This window comes from Hypomesus transpacificus, chromosome 4 (genome assembly GCF_021917145.1).
Source record: "Hypomesus transpacificus isolate Combined female chromosome 4, fHypTra1, whole genome shotgun sequence".
Taxonomy (NCBI): domain Eukaryota; kingdom Metazoa; phylum Chordata; class Actinopteri; order Osmeriformes; family Osmeridae; genus Hypomesus; species Hypomesus transpacificus.
This window is the reverse complement of record NC_061063.1, coordinates 7,090,885-7,103,667: the sequence shown is the minus strand read 5'-3', so window position 1 is coordinate 7,103,667 and position 12,783 is coordinate 7,090,885. Positions and strand designations below refer to the sequence as shown.

At 42.8% G+C, this 12,783-nt stretch overlaps 2 protein-coding genes across 4 annotated transcripts; both read right to left on the bottom strand.

The window, feature by feature from the left end:
- Nucleotides 1-634: 634 nt before the first annotated feature.
- On the bottom strand, nt 635-6,406 carry aqp10b (aquaporin 10b). 3 transcript variants are annotated; one of them, XM_047018880.1, is made up of 7 exons: nt 6,396-6,406; nt 5,557-5,652; nt 2,502-2,628; nt 2,212-2,349; nt 1,976-2,094; nt 1,578-1,795; nt 635-1,463 (listed from the first exon to the last, which is right to left on the bottom strand). In XM_047018880.1, exons 2-7 carry the CDS (start codon nt 5,563-5,565, stop codon nt 1,235-1,237), a joined length of 840 nt encoding a protein of 279 aa, XP_046874836.1. In that variant the 5' UTR covers nt 5,566-5,652; nt 6,396-6,406; the 3' UTR covers nt 635-1,234. The 3 variants fall into 3 exon arrangements, with proteins under 3 accessions (XP_046874836.1, XP_046874839.1, XP_046874837.1); XM_047018883.1 differs by lacking the exons at nt 5,557-5,652; nt 6,396-6,406 and adding an exon at nt 3,748-3,837; XM_047018881.1 differs by lacking the exons at nt 5,557-5,652; nt 6,396-6,406 and adding an exon at nt 3,748-3,834 and having other exon boundaries at nt 1,333-1,463; nt 1,578-1,742.
- Nucleotides 6,407-7,224: 818 nt separating this feature from the next.
- hax1 (HCLS1 associated protein X-1) lies at nt 7,225-12,632 on the bottom strand. The gene is made up of 7 exons (XM_047018879.1): nt 12,442-12,632; nt 11,931-12,187; nt 11,551-11,771; nt 11,335-11,395; nt 8,082-8,215; nt 7,787-7,907; nt 7,225-7,686 (listed from the first exon to the last, which is right to left on the bottom strand). The coding sequence occupies exons 1-7, from the start codon at nt 12,510-12,512 to the stop codon at nt 7,610-7,612; spliced, it is 942 nt and encodes a 313-aa protein (XP_046874835.1). The 5' UTR covers nt 12,513-12,632; the 3' UTR covers nt 7,225-7,609.
- Nucleotides 12,633-12,783: the final 151 nt, after the last annotated feature.

The window sequence follows — 12,783 nt, the reverse complement described above, 5'->3', positions numbered from 1 at the left end:
CGTTCTCTGTATTATATTCACCAACATTTTTGTACGCAACGTCGTCCATAACTTTTTCATACAGATTCGTCGGCTGAACAGTTGGGTCCCGAAGACGTACAGTATTGCTATTACTCTTCACCCTGCCATCCTCTCAGATTCACTGAAGAAGCACTCCCGCTGGTCCCTAAGCTGTCGGCCATCTTTGTAATAAAAAGGCATTGAAAAACTGTTCCATTTTCAAATCAGTGTCAGATAAAGCTTAGAGGCACCAGAAGCAAAAAAGGGAGTACGAGGAGAATTTTAAACACTGATTTTAATAAATATTGACTTTGTAAACATTTTTGCTGCCAGTCTTATCTCAAGATGAAGCGCTATCGCATGGTTTAAAGAAAGCGATGAGATGTTCCTTCCATCTCTGTTGTTTGAACTTTTCGGTAGGAGTGGAGGTTACACACAGTTGTTGTAGACCGTGTGGTGTGAGTGGTGGTGTTGTCTACAGTGAAGCTAGAACAAGAAAATACGCAGTCTTGCCATTAGTGCACAACCTGTACGTTGCGATGTAAATACATATACAGTACACAAAAAGAAAAGCTTTTGAGTTTTGTTACTTGTTATGAAAATGTGAATACGTATAGTATTTGTACATGTACTGTTTGGTTTCTGCCCCCCCCCCCCCCCACTACCCACCACCACCACCAACCAATCTGAAGAAAAACAGGGGAGTACTACATTATAATGAATGGCCGGAGCGAGCGTGAGAACACTGGCGTATAGTGTCTTTCAATAATGTGTATGAAAACAAACATATATCTCTTTGATATGATTCTTTTTGTAATAACGTATACAGAATCAGTGCTTGCTGTCCTCCAGTTTAATTTTCGATTTCTTTCATTACGACCTTTATGGTCTTGTGAAGGAGGCCTGTTTGTATGGATGTTGTTCTGTTCGTTTTTTTATCACCTATTGTCATATTTATATAGCAAATTAGTGAATCCATGTGTGTCCTTTTAATTTTCTATGGTTGTGGTTTGCTTGATGAAAATGCCATACACTTTTTGTGTCGTTTTAAAATAAATGTCTGAAATGGAACATGGGTTACTTAGTGAATAACTAATAGAAATAAACGATAGACTAGTAACTTTTCACACTATTTACACCTATTTAAGTGCTTTTGTAATTAAGTCTTATTCCCTCTATGAATGGGAAGCCACAACATGTTCTCGGGTACGACTGATCCCAATGCTTTTTTCCTTTACATTGCCGTCCCACACTGCAACTCCTTTGGGTAGTAAATTAGGTCTGGTTCTCCCTCCAACTTCACAATGTGCTTGCCCTCAACGTTCATATCTAGGCCAGGAGGTTCGGAAGAGGGCCCCGGCTCTAGATGGTGGACCTCGACCACAAGCTCGTAGATGAGTGTTCCCACCAGGGCACCGACATTAGTGGCTACCAGCGGCACCCACCACCACCCATCTCCAGCACTGGGAGGGACAAAGAGGGAACATTAGAGTAAAGTGAGTCACTCAGTGTCTGCCATACCCCTTTGAGAGAAAAGAAGAAAGAGAGAGGGGGGAGTCTGTGAGTGTTTGTCTGACCTGAACACCTCTCCACCCCAGCCAGCGAAATAAGTGAAGAGACGGGGCCCCAAGTCCCTGGCCGGGTTCAGGGAGTAGCCGCTGTTGGAGCCCATGGACACCCCAATGCACAGGACCACGGCCCCCACCAGGACTGGCTCCAGACCAGGAGGGGCCGGGGAATTCCTACGGTCCCCCAAAGCCAGAAGGCACACCATCAGGGCAGCTGTACCAATTACCTGAACAGCATGGATCAAACACGCCACAAGTCACATGATGGTGAGTCGATAGTATATAGGCCCTTTTGCTCTTCCTTGATTCTATTTGGTAGAAACGATGTGTCATCAATAAACCTTTGCCCAGGAAGATAAGTGATTTGAGTTCTGGAGAAGTGTGAGTAGATACTGCTGGTTTATGACCTGGTCTATGACTCCACCCCACAGACTGAGGTAGTCAGCAGGATAGGTTGTGAAGATGCCCGCTGTAGCAGTAGGTCCGGTCACAGTCAGTTTACCTCCACCGAAGAACATGATGGCGTCTTTAAATACACACACACACAAACACACACACATTAGATTGTGCTTGACTGTTATCAGCCAGACATTTGAGAGTATACCTGTAGTGAGGTAAGAAACAGTTTTGATCGATTCAGTACCGTAGTACTGCAGGGCAACAGTGGCTGCACCCAGAAAACCCCCCAGCACCTGGGAGAACACATAGAAGGGCAGGTCGAACCAGGGATGCCGGCCCAGGAAGCACAGACTGAGAGTCACAGCAGGGTTCAGATGGGCACCTTAGAACAATAACACATGTTATTCATTACAGTTACATATTTGTTCATTTGATTTGAGAACACAAATACAAAATTAAGAGACAAAAGGGAAGTTTTTCTAGTGAGCTGGTTTCAATTCATTTCAAGTATAGATATAATTTCCCAGCTTGTACCTGACACCCCACGAGAAACATAGATCCCAAAGGTGGTCCCCAGAGCAAAGCCCAGGTTGATAGACAGGTATTGGCCGTTCTTGTTCTCTGAGGTTGTTACCTGGGCGACCGATCCACATCCAAACAGCTGCACTCACATGCCACACAGGACACAACACAACACAACACATAACCACATCAACACAACACATAACCAACAAAACACAACACAGCACAGTCATCACACAGTACACAGTGGAGAGCTCTCAGACTGTATCGTTCAGGTCATTTCAAATGACTAAATGTAACCATGAGCAGGTTGTAAATCCCCATGCTGTTGAACTGTTGATATGTTTAGAGGTCTGTTCTGTAGAAATGTATCAGTTAATGATTTGTTCCATCGTTGCAACTGGCTGTAGGTCATATGTGATTGAGGTTTGGATTGGATAATCACAACATTCAGATTATTATGTGCATCTTATTGCATAGGGTGTAACATAACCCTGTAACCTCATTGCAATTAATTTTTGATACATTTGATCGCTTAATTTGGACCCCCCCCCCCACATCCCGGGCAGTGTTTTGCCCTCTCTCTGAGGGCTCAAAGTCCCTGGTTAGCTATTGTGAAGATCCGCTATTTTTTCGAGGAGATTTTGTCTGTAGGCGCTGGTTTTTTTCTGGTGTTTTCATTTCTGCGAAATCAACTAATTAAAGCAAAGTAAAGATGGAAGAAAAGATAATGGACTGTGTATTATTGCATATTTGTACAGAAAGTTTACAGGCATTACATATATTAAACAGGAGAAGATTGAAAGTCTTATTTAGTCATTTAGTCATTTTTTTTTTTCATTTTTCTAGTCATTAGTCTTGTAAAGGAACATAATACAGTAAATTACTGTAAGAATCCTGAATCACAATCCTGATTGTGAATCCTGACTTAATCCCCACATGGACAGATGTTAGTAATTTAAAGCCTTTAGAACCAAATCAACCATATTGTTCTTGTCACTTCTATGCTTTCCTGTACTTAGCAGATACCTCGCAGATGGATAGATTAGATAATACTAGCGTGAATAGTAGATAAAATACCAATGTACTTGTTACAAATGGCAAAAAACGTAAAACGTTTTTAAAACTGATTTTAATATATCGAATCTAAATAGGACATAATCACAGGTGAACAAACGGACCAATAAATATATATTGTACATTGTACACCACAAGACTAACCCGAACCCTTGCAACTCCCCCCAGTCTCAACACTCACGATTATAATGAAGACCCCAAGACACTCCGCCAGGCACTTCTTGACCAGGCTGTTTCTGATGCAACATTTCTTCAACAGTCTGTCCATACCTAAAGTACAATAAGGCTTTAAGGTCTAAGTCTAAAGGGTCAGTAACAACTAACCCCCTTGTTTAGCAGGTTCAAAGTATTTCACATGGCTCTTCATACTGAGCGGTGTCAGATGGCTGAGCGGTGAGGGAGTCGGGCTAGTGATCAGAGGGTTGCCGGATCGATTTCCCGCCCTGCCAAATGACGTGTGTCCTTGGGCAAGACACTTCACCTTACTTGCCTCGGGGGGAATGTCACTGTACTTACTGTAAGTCGCTATGGATAAGATCGTCTGCTAAATGTCTAAAATGTAAAATGTAAATGTAAAAAATACTAATGTATAGGTTCAAAGGCATGCCATTTTAATGCAGTTAGCCTGCGCGTAGGGTGGGCTACCTATACAGGTCGAAAACGACAGCCTTCTGATCCATAATATCAGCAGTTCTGAAAACGGACCAAAGGTTCACATGCCTACAGAAAGTGCCGACTTGCACTTTCATCATGATAGTGTTGTGGCCAACTTTAAACTTTATTTATCCTTAAAAAGGAAATGAGTGTGCAGCAGGGATCAGAAACATATACACAAACACAGAACAGCACCGCCAAATGCCAACAACATTACACAACACAGGACACAATGGAGACCCACCTTCCCCCAAACCCAATGACAGGGTCCAATTGGGACAGTAGCCTATAACAGGAATCCATCAAAATGGCCATTTACAGGAAAAAATAAGTATAAATAAATACATGCCTACTATATCGAAAGAAAAAATGTCAGCCAAGTGAATTCAGGTTCCTAATAGCCACAGGAATAAAGGAATCTCTGGCACGTCCAGTTCCTAACCTAGGTAGCCTAAAGCAGCGACCCGAAGGGAGCAGGATAAACTCCCCAAAGAGTGGGTGATCTGGGCAGTTTAAAATGTGTTTAGCCTTACCCATAACTTGTTTATCATATATGCCTTGCAGCTGGGCTAGCTGTACCCCCAGGGAGTCAGATGGTCGCTGGTTCAATTCCCGGCTGTGCCAAATGACGTTGTGTCCTTGGGCAAGGCACTTCACCCTACTTGCCTCGGGGGGAATGTCACTGTACTTACTGTAAGTCGCTCTGGATAAGAGCGTCTGCAAATGACTAAATGTAAATGTAACCCAACCACTTTAGATGCTACCTCAGCTTTGTAAGCTTACGCTTGCTGATCATTGGAAGACCATTGTACCACACCACAATGCCGAATGTCAAGACAGATTCAATAAAACCCTGGTAAGACAGTCATCAAAGTCATGCACACCCTGAATGATTTATTCTTCCTCAAAAAGAAAAGTCTGTTGGGACTTTTTACAGACAGCCTCTGTATTGCTCTCAAAAGATAATTTGTTGAGCGCAGTATATTGGTGGAACGCAAACTTTAGATTTTACTTGGTCACAGCAGATACTGGGGCACATGCCCCAGTACAATGGGTCGAATGACGCCCCTGGTTGTGGCCAGAAAACAAATAAAGATTAAAACTGAAACAACGGTAAGAAATTGCAGGGTTTAATATTCCTACCTGTAACTATCCGTCAAAACCTTTACACAAAATAATTTCGAGAAGAAGGGAGTAGCAAGAGTTTCCAGGTTGATTTCACTTTTATTGGTAAACGTGAAACCTAAGTTAACCATTATCAACCACAAAATCACTGTGGAATTATAAAAATAAATAGCCAACATATTACTGGAAGCCCTAACGGAGTTTTGCATACCTTCAACATGTTACATTTTTGGGTCTGGGACCACCCCTGGACCGGCCGGGACAATACGTCATCATTAACCTGCAGGTTGAGTGCACTCTGAGGGGGCTGCGAGAAAATAATAAATGTAAATACAGTGGGACTGCGTTAAAATATAAAATAAATAGAGTGGGGCTGCTGAAAGTGCAGGCAGCCTACGGACAGATCCATATTTCAATCCAGTTCCATGACAACATTGGCCCTCGCAGCCACAAAAACAGACCGCGAGTGGCCAATCCGGTCCTGCTCCTCAATAAAAAAAAAACTCACTTTGGTTAAAACTAGGACAAATTCCCAAAGAGGAAGGCCCATTTTGAGATTAAAGAATATTGAAAATTATAGAGTTAATTGTTAGGTACATAAGTGTCAAGGGAGACAATACATTTAGACCGAACTTGGAAAAAAGTCATGACTATAAAACCGTAGGCTAAATAAACTGTATGACAGATCGCGATGTTAATTCATGTCATGTGAGGGTTAACGAAAAAAAACGGGAGAAAAGGCAAGAGATTAGTGGCCACTAATTCTTTAGTCTAAAGTTACAAATAAGACAAAAAAAGTTAATTGAGATGCGGCTAAAACCACAGGAATGATTTTTTGTATAAATAAGTATATTTTGGTATAAATAATGGAGCAGATAAAACGTAGTCAATAAATCAGGATAAAGGCAATGGAGCAGATAAAAAGCTGAGTCGATAAAATAGATAAAGCTTTTACATTGATGTTAACGACAATTGTACGCGGAAAGCCCACTGCCTGAATCTGTGATGAGATCAAATAAAGTACTTGCATTTGAACTTAAAGAAACAAACCTGACTGTCGTCCCTCCTTGCTGAAACTGCCCACCAATAGCCACTGCGTCACTCATTTTATGGCATGTCTGAGGTCCTTGTGTGTGTGTGTGTGTGTGTTTGTGGGTGTGGGGGGAGAGAAATCTGCTAAGACTAGTAAAATATCACCTTCACATCAATAAAAAGTTTCAAATCAAGTTTTTCCTAAGTTAAGAACTGAGGTAGCCTAACAAGGAGGCAAATATCAGCCTTTTAAGCACCTATGCACAATTGTCCAATTATCAACAAACTATTGTAAATGGAATGATGGACACTAGTCTCTCTAGCTGAGGGTGAAGATTATTGTCTGTCGCTGGGGAGCAGTAAAGACAACACTTATAATCACTGCAGTACAATTGTAAACAGTATTGTAAGATACGCCATGTTTTCCTTTAATGGCACAAGGGTTTTTGTGTCTCGGTGCCACAATATATAATCAATCAATTCATTATATATAGATGTGTCTGTCAGTTCTGCAGACTACTGGTCTGCATCCATCAAATTGTGTGCCCATTTGCAGAGACTGTCTTTGAGTTAAGTATGAAATAGATTCAAAGTCGCAAAATAATTGTCCAACTACAAAAGAGAAACTTTAAGATGAACTGACGCTGATAAATAATAGAACAGATGTCTACTGGTGAAGGTCTTTATCCATCCTATCTTTGCAGCATTTATTATTTAGGAGCTGAAAGTTTATCTTTAATGACAAAAGACTTAATCTTGAAGTGTACACTTTATTCCTTTATTGGACTTCATGTTCTGAAATATTTAGAGGATGGTGTGCAAAAAAAATAAACAACACACATTTAAATATATTAAGCTTCTTTATTGGTCAAAGAGCAAGATCTAAATAATGTTACAAAAATAAATGTGTACTGTGAACAACCTAGTACTAATGGCTTTTGTTGCGTGTTGGTAACTGCATCATCAGCAGTGATTAGCTGCTAAACTTCCCATTTGGCGATCAGAAGTGAATACCACTGTCACATACATCTCTACATAAGAATATCTGTGATGTTCGGCAGTCATTCTCAACACATCGTTGACCTAATAAGAGACAATATAAACATCTGGTTTGATTCAAGCCTTACTGAATTTATAACATCTAACTAAACATTAACATCACACACAAGCCAAAAACAGAAAATCCTTGCAAGATTTTATATTTTCTCAAGTTCACAATCCACAGCTTCCTTTTACCCCTTGAAGCCTCCAAAGAACTTTGAAAACAAAGAAATATCATCCTGCATACTTGAAAAGGGATGTTGGTCACCTGTGGATAATGAAAAGGGGGTTTAGAAAAAAAAGACACAATTGAAGAAGAATAAATCCATAAATCATGTTGTGCTGTTGCTTTAAGGCTAGGTACTTACCAGGTAGATGAGGTCTAGGATGATCCTGAGTTCCCTCCACACTGCCTGGACCCCCTGAGCGGGTCACAGTGGTCTCCTCGTTCCCCTGGCCATCTCTGACTGTGCGTCTCTCCTCCACACTCTGCCAAACACAGCAAACACCATCAAGCACAACGACTTCCTTTAAACTCATACTGCCTATTAACTGCCATGATAAAAATAACATGATGCATTTGTTCAAAAAATACCAAAACAGCATTAGATAGTAGAGACAACTTGTTTCAACATTGCATTTCAATGTTGATCAAAATCTTACCCCATCAGGCTTTACCACCTTGGTGACGGTTACTGACTGGAAGAAGGAGCGGCTTTTGGGCTGGCTGGGGGTGCGAGTTGGTGGAGGAGTTAGGATCTGATCCAGCCCTCCAGAGGAGACTTGCGAGTCCAGGTCTGTTTGAATGAGAGATTTGAATGAGAGATAAACCTTACACCAGGGCTGCCGAACCCTGTTCCAGGAGAGCTACCATTCTGTAGGTTTAAATTCCAATGTCAATCCAGCACACTTGATTCTAATAACTATTTGACTGACAAACGGAATCATGTTTGTTACAGCTGGTGTAGGTAAAACACCTACATCAGTGGTCACCAACCTTTTTAGGCCAAAGATCACCGACCTTTGCCTTGGTGACCCGAAGATCTACCTATTGAGGCGTTGAGAGACAGAACAGACTCCAGACTGAACTTACAACTTAACTTTATATTTGGCCTTATTGTAATTGAATGAAATCAAACACTTTGTGAACAATATGAACAAGAAAAAACACTTTTGCAATGAGCAGGCTGGATATGAACGGTTTTATTTATAAACTGAAGTTACAACACAACACTGACAAATTTCTCATGTGACAAGTCAGTGTGATGGCTGTGACTGAACACTGTCTGTGAGTGCCTTGTAGTTTGGCTCATAAGCAGAGACAGCCAGTCTGAGGCAGTCTGTGAGGTGTCTGTCAGTAAGCCGGCTCCTGTACTTGGATTTGGTGATTTTCATCTGTGAAAATGCCATTTCACAGAGGTAGGTCGATCCAAAGTAGGCACTCACTTTTAGTGCACATGCACTGAGGAGAGGAAACTTCTCTCGGCTGACAAGTCCCCAAAAGTCACTGTCCCTTGACCTGGCTTTCAGCTCAATGTCATTTTGCAAATCAAGCATCTCCATGTCCACTCCACTTGGCAAAGCAAATGCTTTCTCGAATTGGTCTGCAACCTCCTCTGTATTAATAGGCAGGAATGGGTTTGAAAGAAATGCAGCAATATCCTTCATGATTTCTAACTCACCAAAACGTCGACTGAACTCCGCTGCCAGTTTGTCCAGGTGCACACAGTACTGCTCAGGGTGAAAGTCAGAAGAGTCTTTGATGGACTGTGACATTTTTTCCAGGTTTGTAAAGTGTGTCAGCGTCCCTTTCCTCAGATTCGTGGTCCAGACACAGAGTTTGGCCTTGAACGCATTCACTGCGCTGATCATGTGGAGGAGGTGCCGGTCTTTTCCCTGGAGTTCGTGGTTGAGCGAGTTCAGTTTTCCGGTTAGGTCCGTCAGAAACCCCAGGTCCAGTAGCCACGCATCCGTTGAAAGTTCCTTGTGCTCCTCGTTCCTTTTCGACAGAAACGTCTTAATCTCAGGCAGCAAGTCAACAAATCGCTGCAGCACTTTTCCGCGACTCAACCACCTGACATCAGCATGCAGAAGCAGGTCTCCATACGCCGAATCGAGCTCATCCAATAACGCCTTGAATAAGCGATGCTGAAGCGCTTTTGCTCGAATCGAGTTTACCACTTTGACCACCAGTGACATGACATGAGAAAAGTCCACAACTTTCCCAGCCAAGGCTTGCTGATGAATCACACAGTGATACTTCATGAAGTCGGGGAAATCCGGATCATTACGGCACAGTGCTATAAAACCAGCGTGCACACCGCACATTGCCGGTGCCCCATCGGTAGTGATTGCCACCAGTTTCTGAATGGGGATGTTCTTTTCACGGACATAGCTTTTAAAAACGTTGTAAATATCCTCACCTCTCGTTCTCTCTTTTAATTGGAGAAGAGTGAGGAAGTCCTCCTTTGTTGTAAAGTCCTGGAAAGCCATTCTGACAAATACAACAAGCTGAGCCGTGTCCATTACATCCAGCGATTCATCAAACTGCAGTGAAAAATATTCACAGAGTGACAAGTCCTCCAACACCTGTTGACCAACGTTATCCGACAGTAACTCGATCCTTCGTGTCACTGTTGTAGCCTTACTTTGAGACGTAGGTTGTGAGAAAAGCGACTGTTGAGCCTTCAACTCCACTTTCAGCTCCTGAACTTTTTTGGCGCGGATTGCGCTCTTTGGTGGATAGCAGTCTTTGAATTTCGGATGGTTAGTGTTGTGGTGCCGCTCCAAATTCCCTCGCTTAGACAGTGCCTGTGGCTGGTGGCACAACATACACACACTCTTGTCTTTTACCAAGGTAAAGATGAATTCCTCCTCCCATTCATGATGGAAACTGTAGTTTTTCGCCCTCTTTCGTGGTGCCTCTGCCATGCTTGCTAACACTATGTGGACAACACGGCCGGGTAAATAAACAAACCAACGGCAACCACGCCCACAGGTATCCTGGGATAGCAGGTCTCTCAAAGGTCGTCTTCGGGAAAAAACGCCCATTTATTCTGTCGGTGAATTGCTTTGCAACACGCACAGGCCAATATGCAAATCCAGGTACAAGAGAACGCGCGTTCAGTTTAAGAATCCTCCGCGTTCATGAATTAGTCGGAGATCAGTATTTCTGAAATTATTTTGGAGATCGACAGGGAAAGTCTCCGAGATTGACACGTCGATCGCGATCGACAGGTTGGCGACCTCTGACCTACATGATGGTAGATTCTCAAAATCAGGGTTGAACTAGCCTGGTCCTAACTAGACCCTCGTACATTTAATTTGTACAGAGGGTCTGGGATCGCTCCATTGACAAGGCGTTAACTTCCTTGAAGGCGGGTACTCTGTTGAAGTTTAAAACTATTGGATTTGCCCAGAGCCACTCTGATCTGCCATAACCAATCGCTAGTGTTCGCCTTAGCCAACTCCCTTAGCCAAACTTTTCCCTGAACCCCGTGGGGAGGAGGGCCATAACATCATGACCCCCAACAAAACTCAGCAAGGATTGTTCTTGCTCCGGCTTTAACGTTTGGATATTCGGCAGTGTTGCCACAACCGCAGAATACCTTCGCTCGCATCTTTCTCCGCCGCCATTCCTGAACTACAACTCAAACTAGTCGGACAACATCAACGTCATCTTTCTCAGCCACTCCCTCTGTTCGCTGATTGGACCTACAAAAAAATTGTTTCTAACCAACTGATGCACTGAAATCACAGACCTAGTACAGAAGCAAAATCCAAATTGAGCGGAAGTACGTCGGAGGGCAGAGCCAGGCTATGGTTGTACAGCCTTGTCATAAACAGAAAAAATACATACAAAATAAGTTTACTTATTGTTGCTACAATTGGGAGGGTAAGAATGTCATGTATCTACCTCTATCTTCTTTCCTCTCCTCTTGAGCTCCCTGCGGTCCCCCTCTCCATCTGTCATTAAACTGAGGGACAAGAGGGAACCTGGTTAATGAATTCAAGAGCTAAAATATATAGTAAATAACATTACCGGGAGTGAGTCCATCAAGAAAAGCAGTTTTTCAAACGGAAGCTTTAATCTACAGTCAGGACATCTGAGTACACATTTAACCTCCTGTACCTTAGAGAATGGTGTCCATTGCTTGAACGGTGTGCTGGGGTAGTGTGGGGACCCAGAAGGGGGGTTGTCGTCATTCCTGGGTTCTCGTGGTGGTCCTGAGGGGGGCCGTTGTGGGGCGTCATCAGAGGACTTCAGCATGAAGTCTCTTAGGGTGTTCCCACTAGAGCTACCCCCTCTTCCTGGCGTGTCCTGGGGTGGAGGCGACTGAATACTGGGGAAACCTGACATGGAACAGCGGGAAGGATAGAAGAAAGTGATTAGGAACAAAAGTGTCATTTTCCAGTCAAAAAGCAGTATTACTTTATCAGCTGGATGAAAGAAGCTCAAGGTTGAATAACTTATGTTCTGAGACTGTAACTAGAAAAGGGTAATTATCCTACCAAAATTATCCGCCCCATGCTGTCTGTCCAAGCCACCCAACTGAGAGAAGATCTCCTCCATCTGTCTGAAGACTTCGCCGAACACCTGTGGCTCATCCATCCTCATACCATTGGGGCCAAAGCTGAACCCAAACCTCCAGGCATCGTCAAACGGGTCCTGCTGAGCTCCCCTGAAATCATCATGGTAGAATCCACCATCTTCATCATCCTCTTCGTCATCATCATCGTCATGGGTCATGCCATCAAAGAAGGGGTCCCTGTTGAGATTAGCCATGAACAACAGGGCCAACTGCAACATCCACGTCAGCTTGACTTAATGAAACTACGTAATACCTAATAAAATATTGAAAACTAGCACATAGCTACTGTACCACAGCAGCTATTACAATCTTGTAATGTCTTCTAAATAACGTTTTGGTATGGCAGTTGTGTATTATTAGTACTACTAGCCAGCTAGATTGCTAATACTCAAACTAGCTAGCTAGCGTTAGCTGGCTTCATTGTAACCAACCTTCGGCCCTCCCCACGATAGTGACCTCCAGGTACTCCAAAAAATCCTCGAAATAAATCAAATACACTCATTTATAGTTTCTGAAGATACTGGGTAAAACTCTACCATGACAAGTCGAAGACCGGTGACATGTCATCAATAGCGTAAAGTACTAGACGTTTCGCTGTAAATGACGTAACCAGTCGTAAAAAAACGTAATAGATCCAAAGAGTATAGAAGCACTTTCATAGATCATGCGCATCCAGTTTATTTTCTGTATTCCGTCTCAGCCATCCACTAAAGAGGGTGAGCATTTTTGTTCCCAGATTGGGGCACTCAGACATTACTTGATAAATGTCGTTT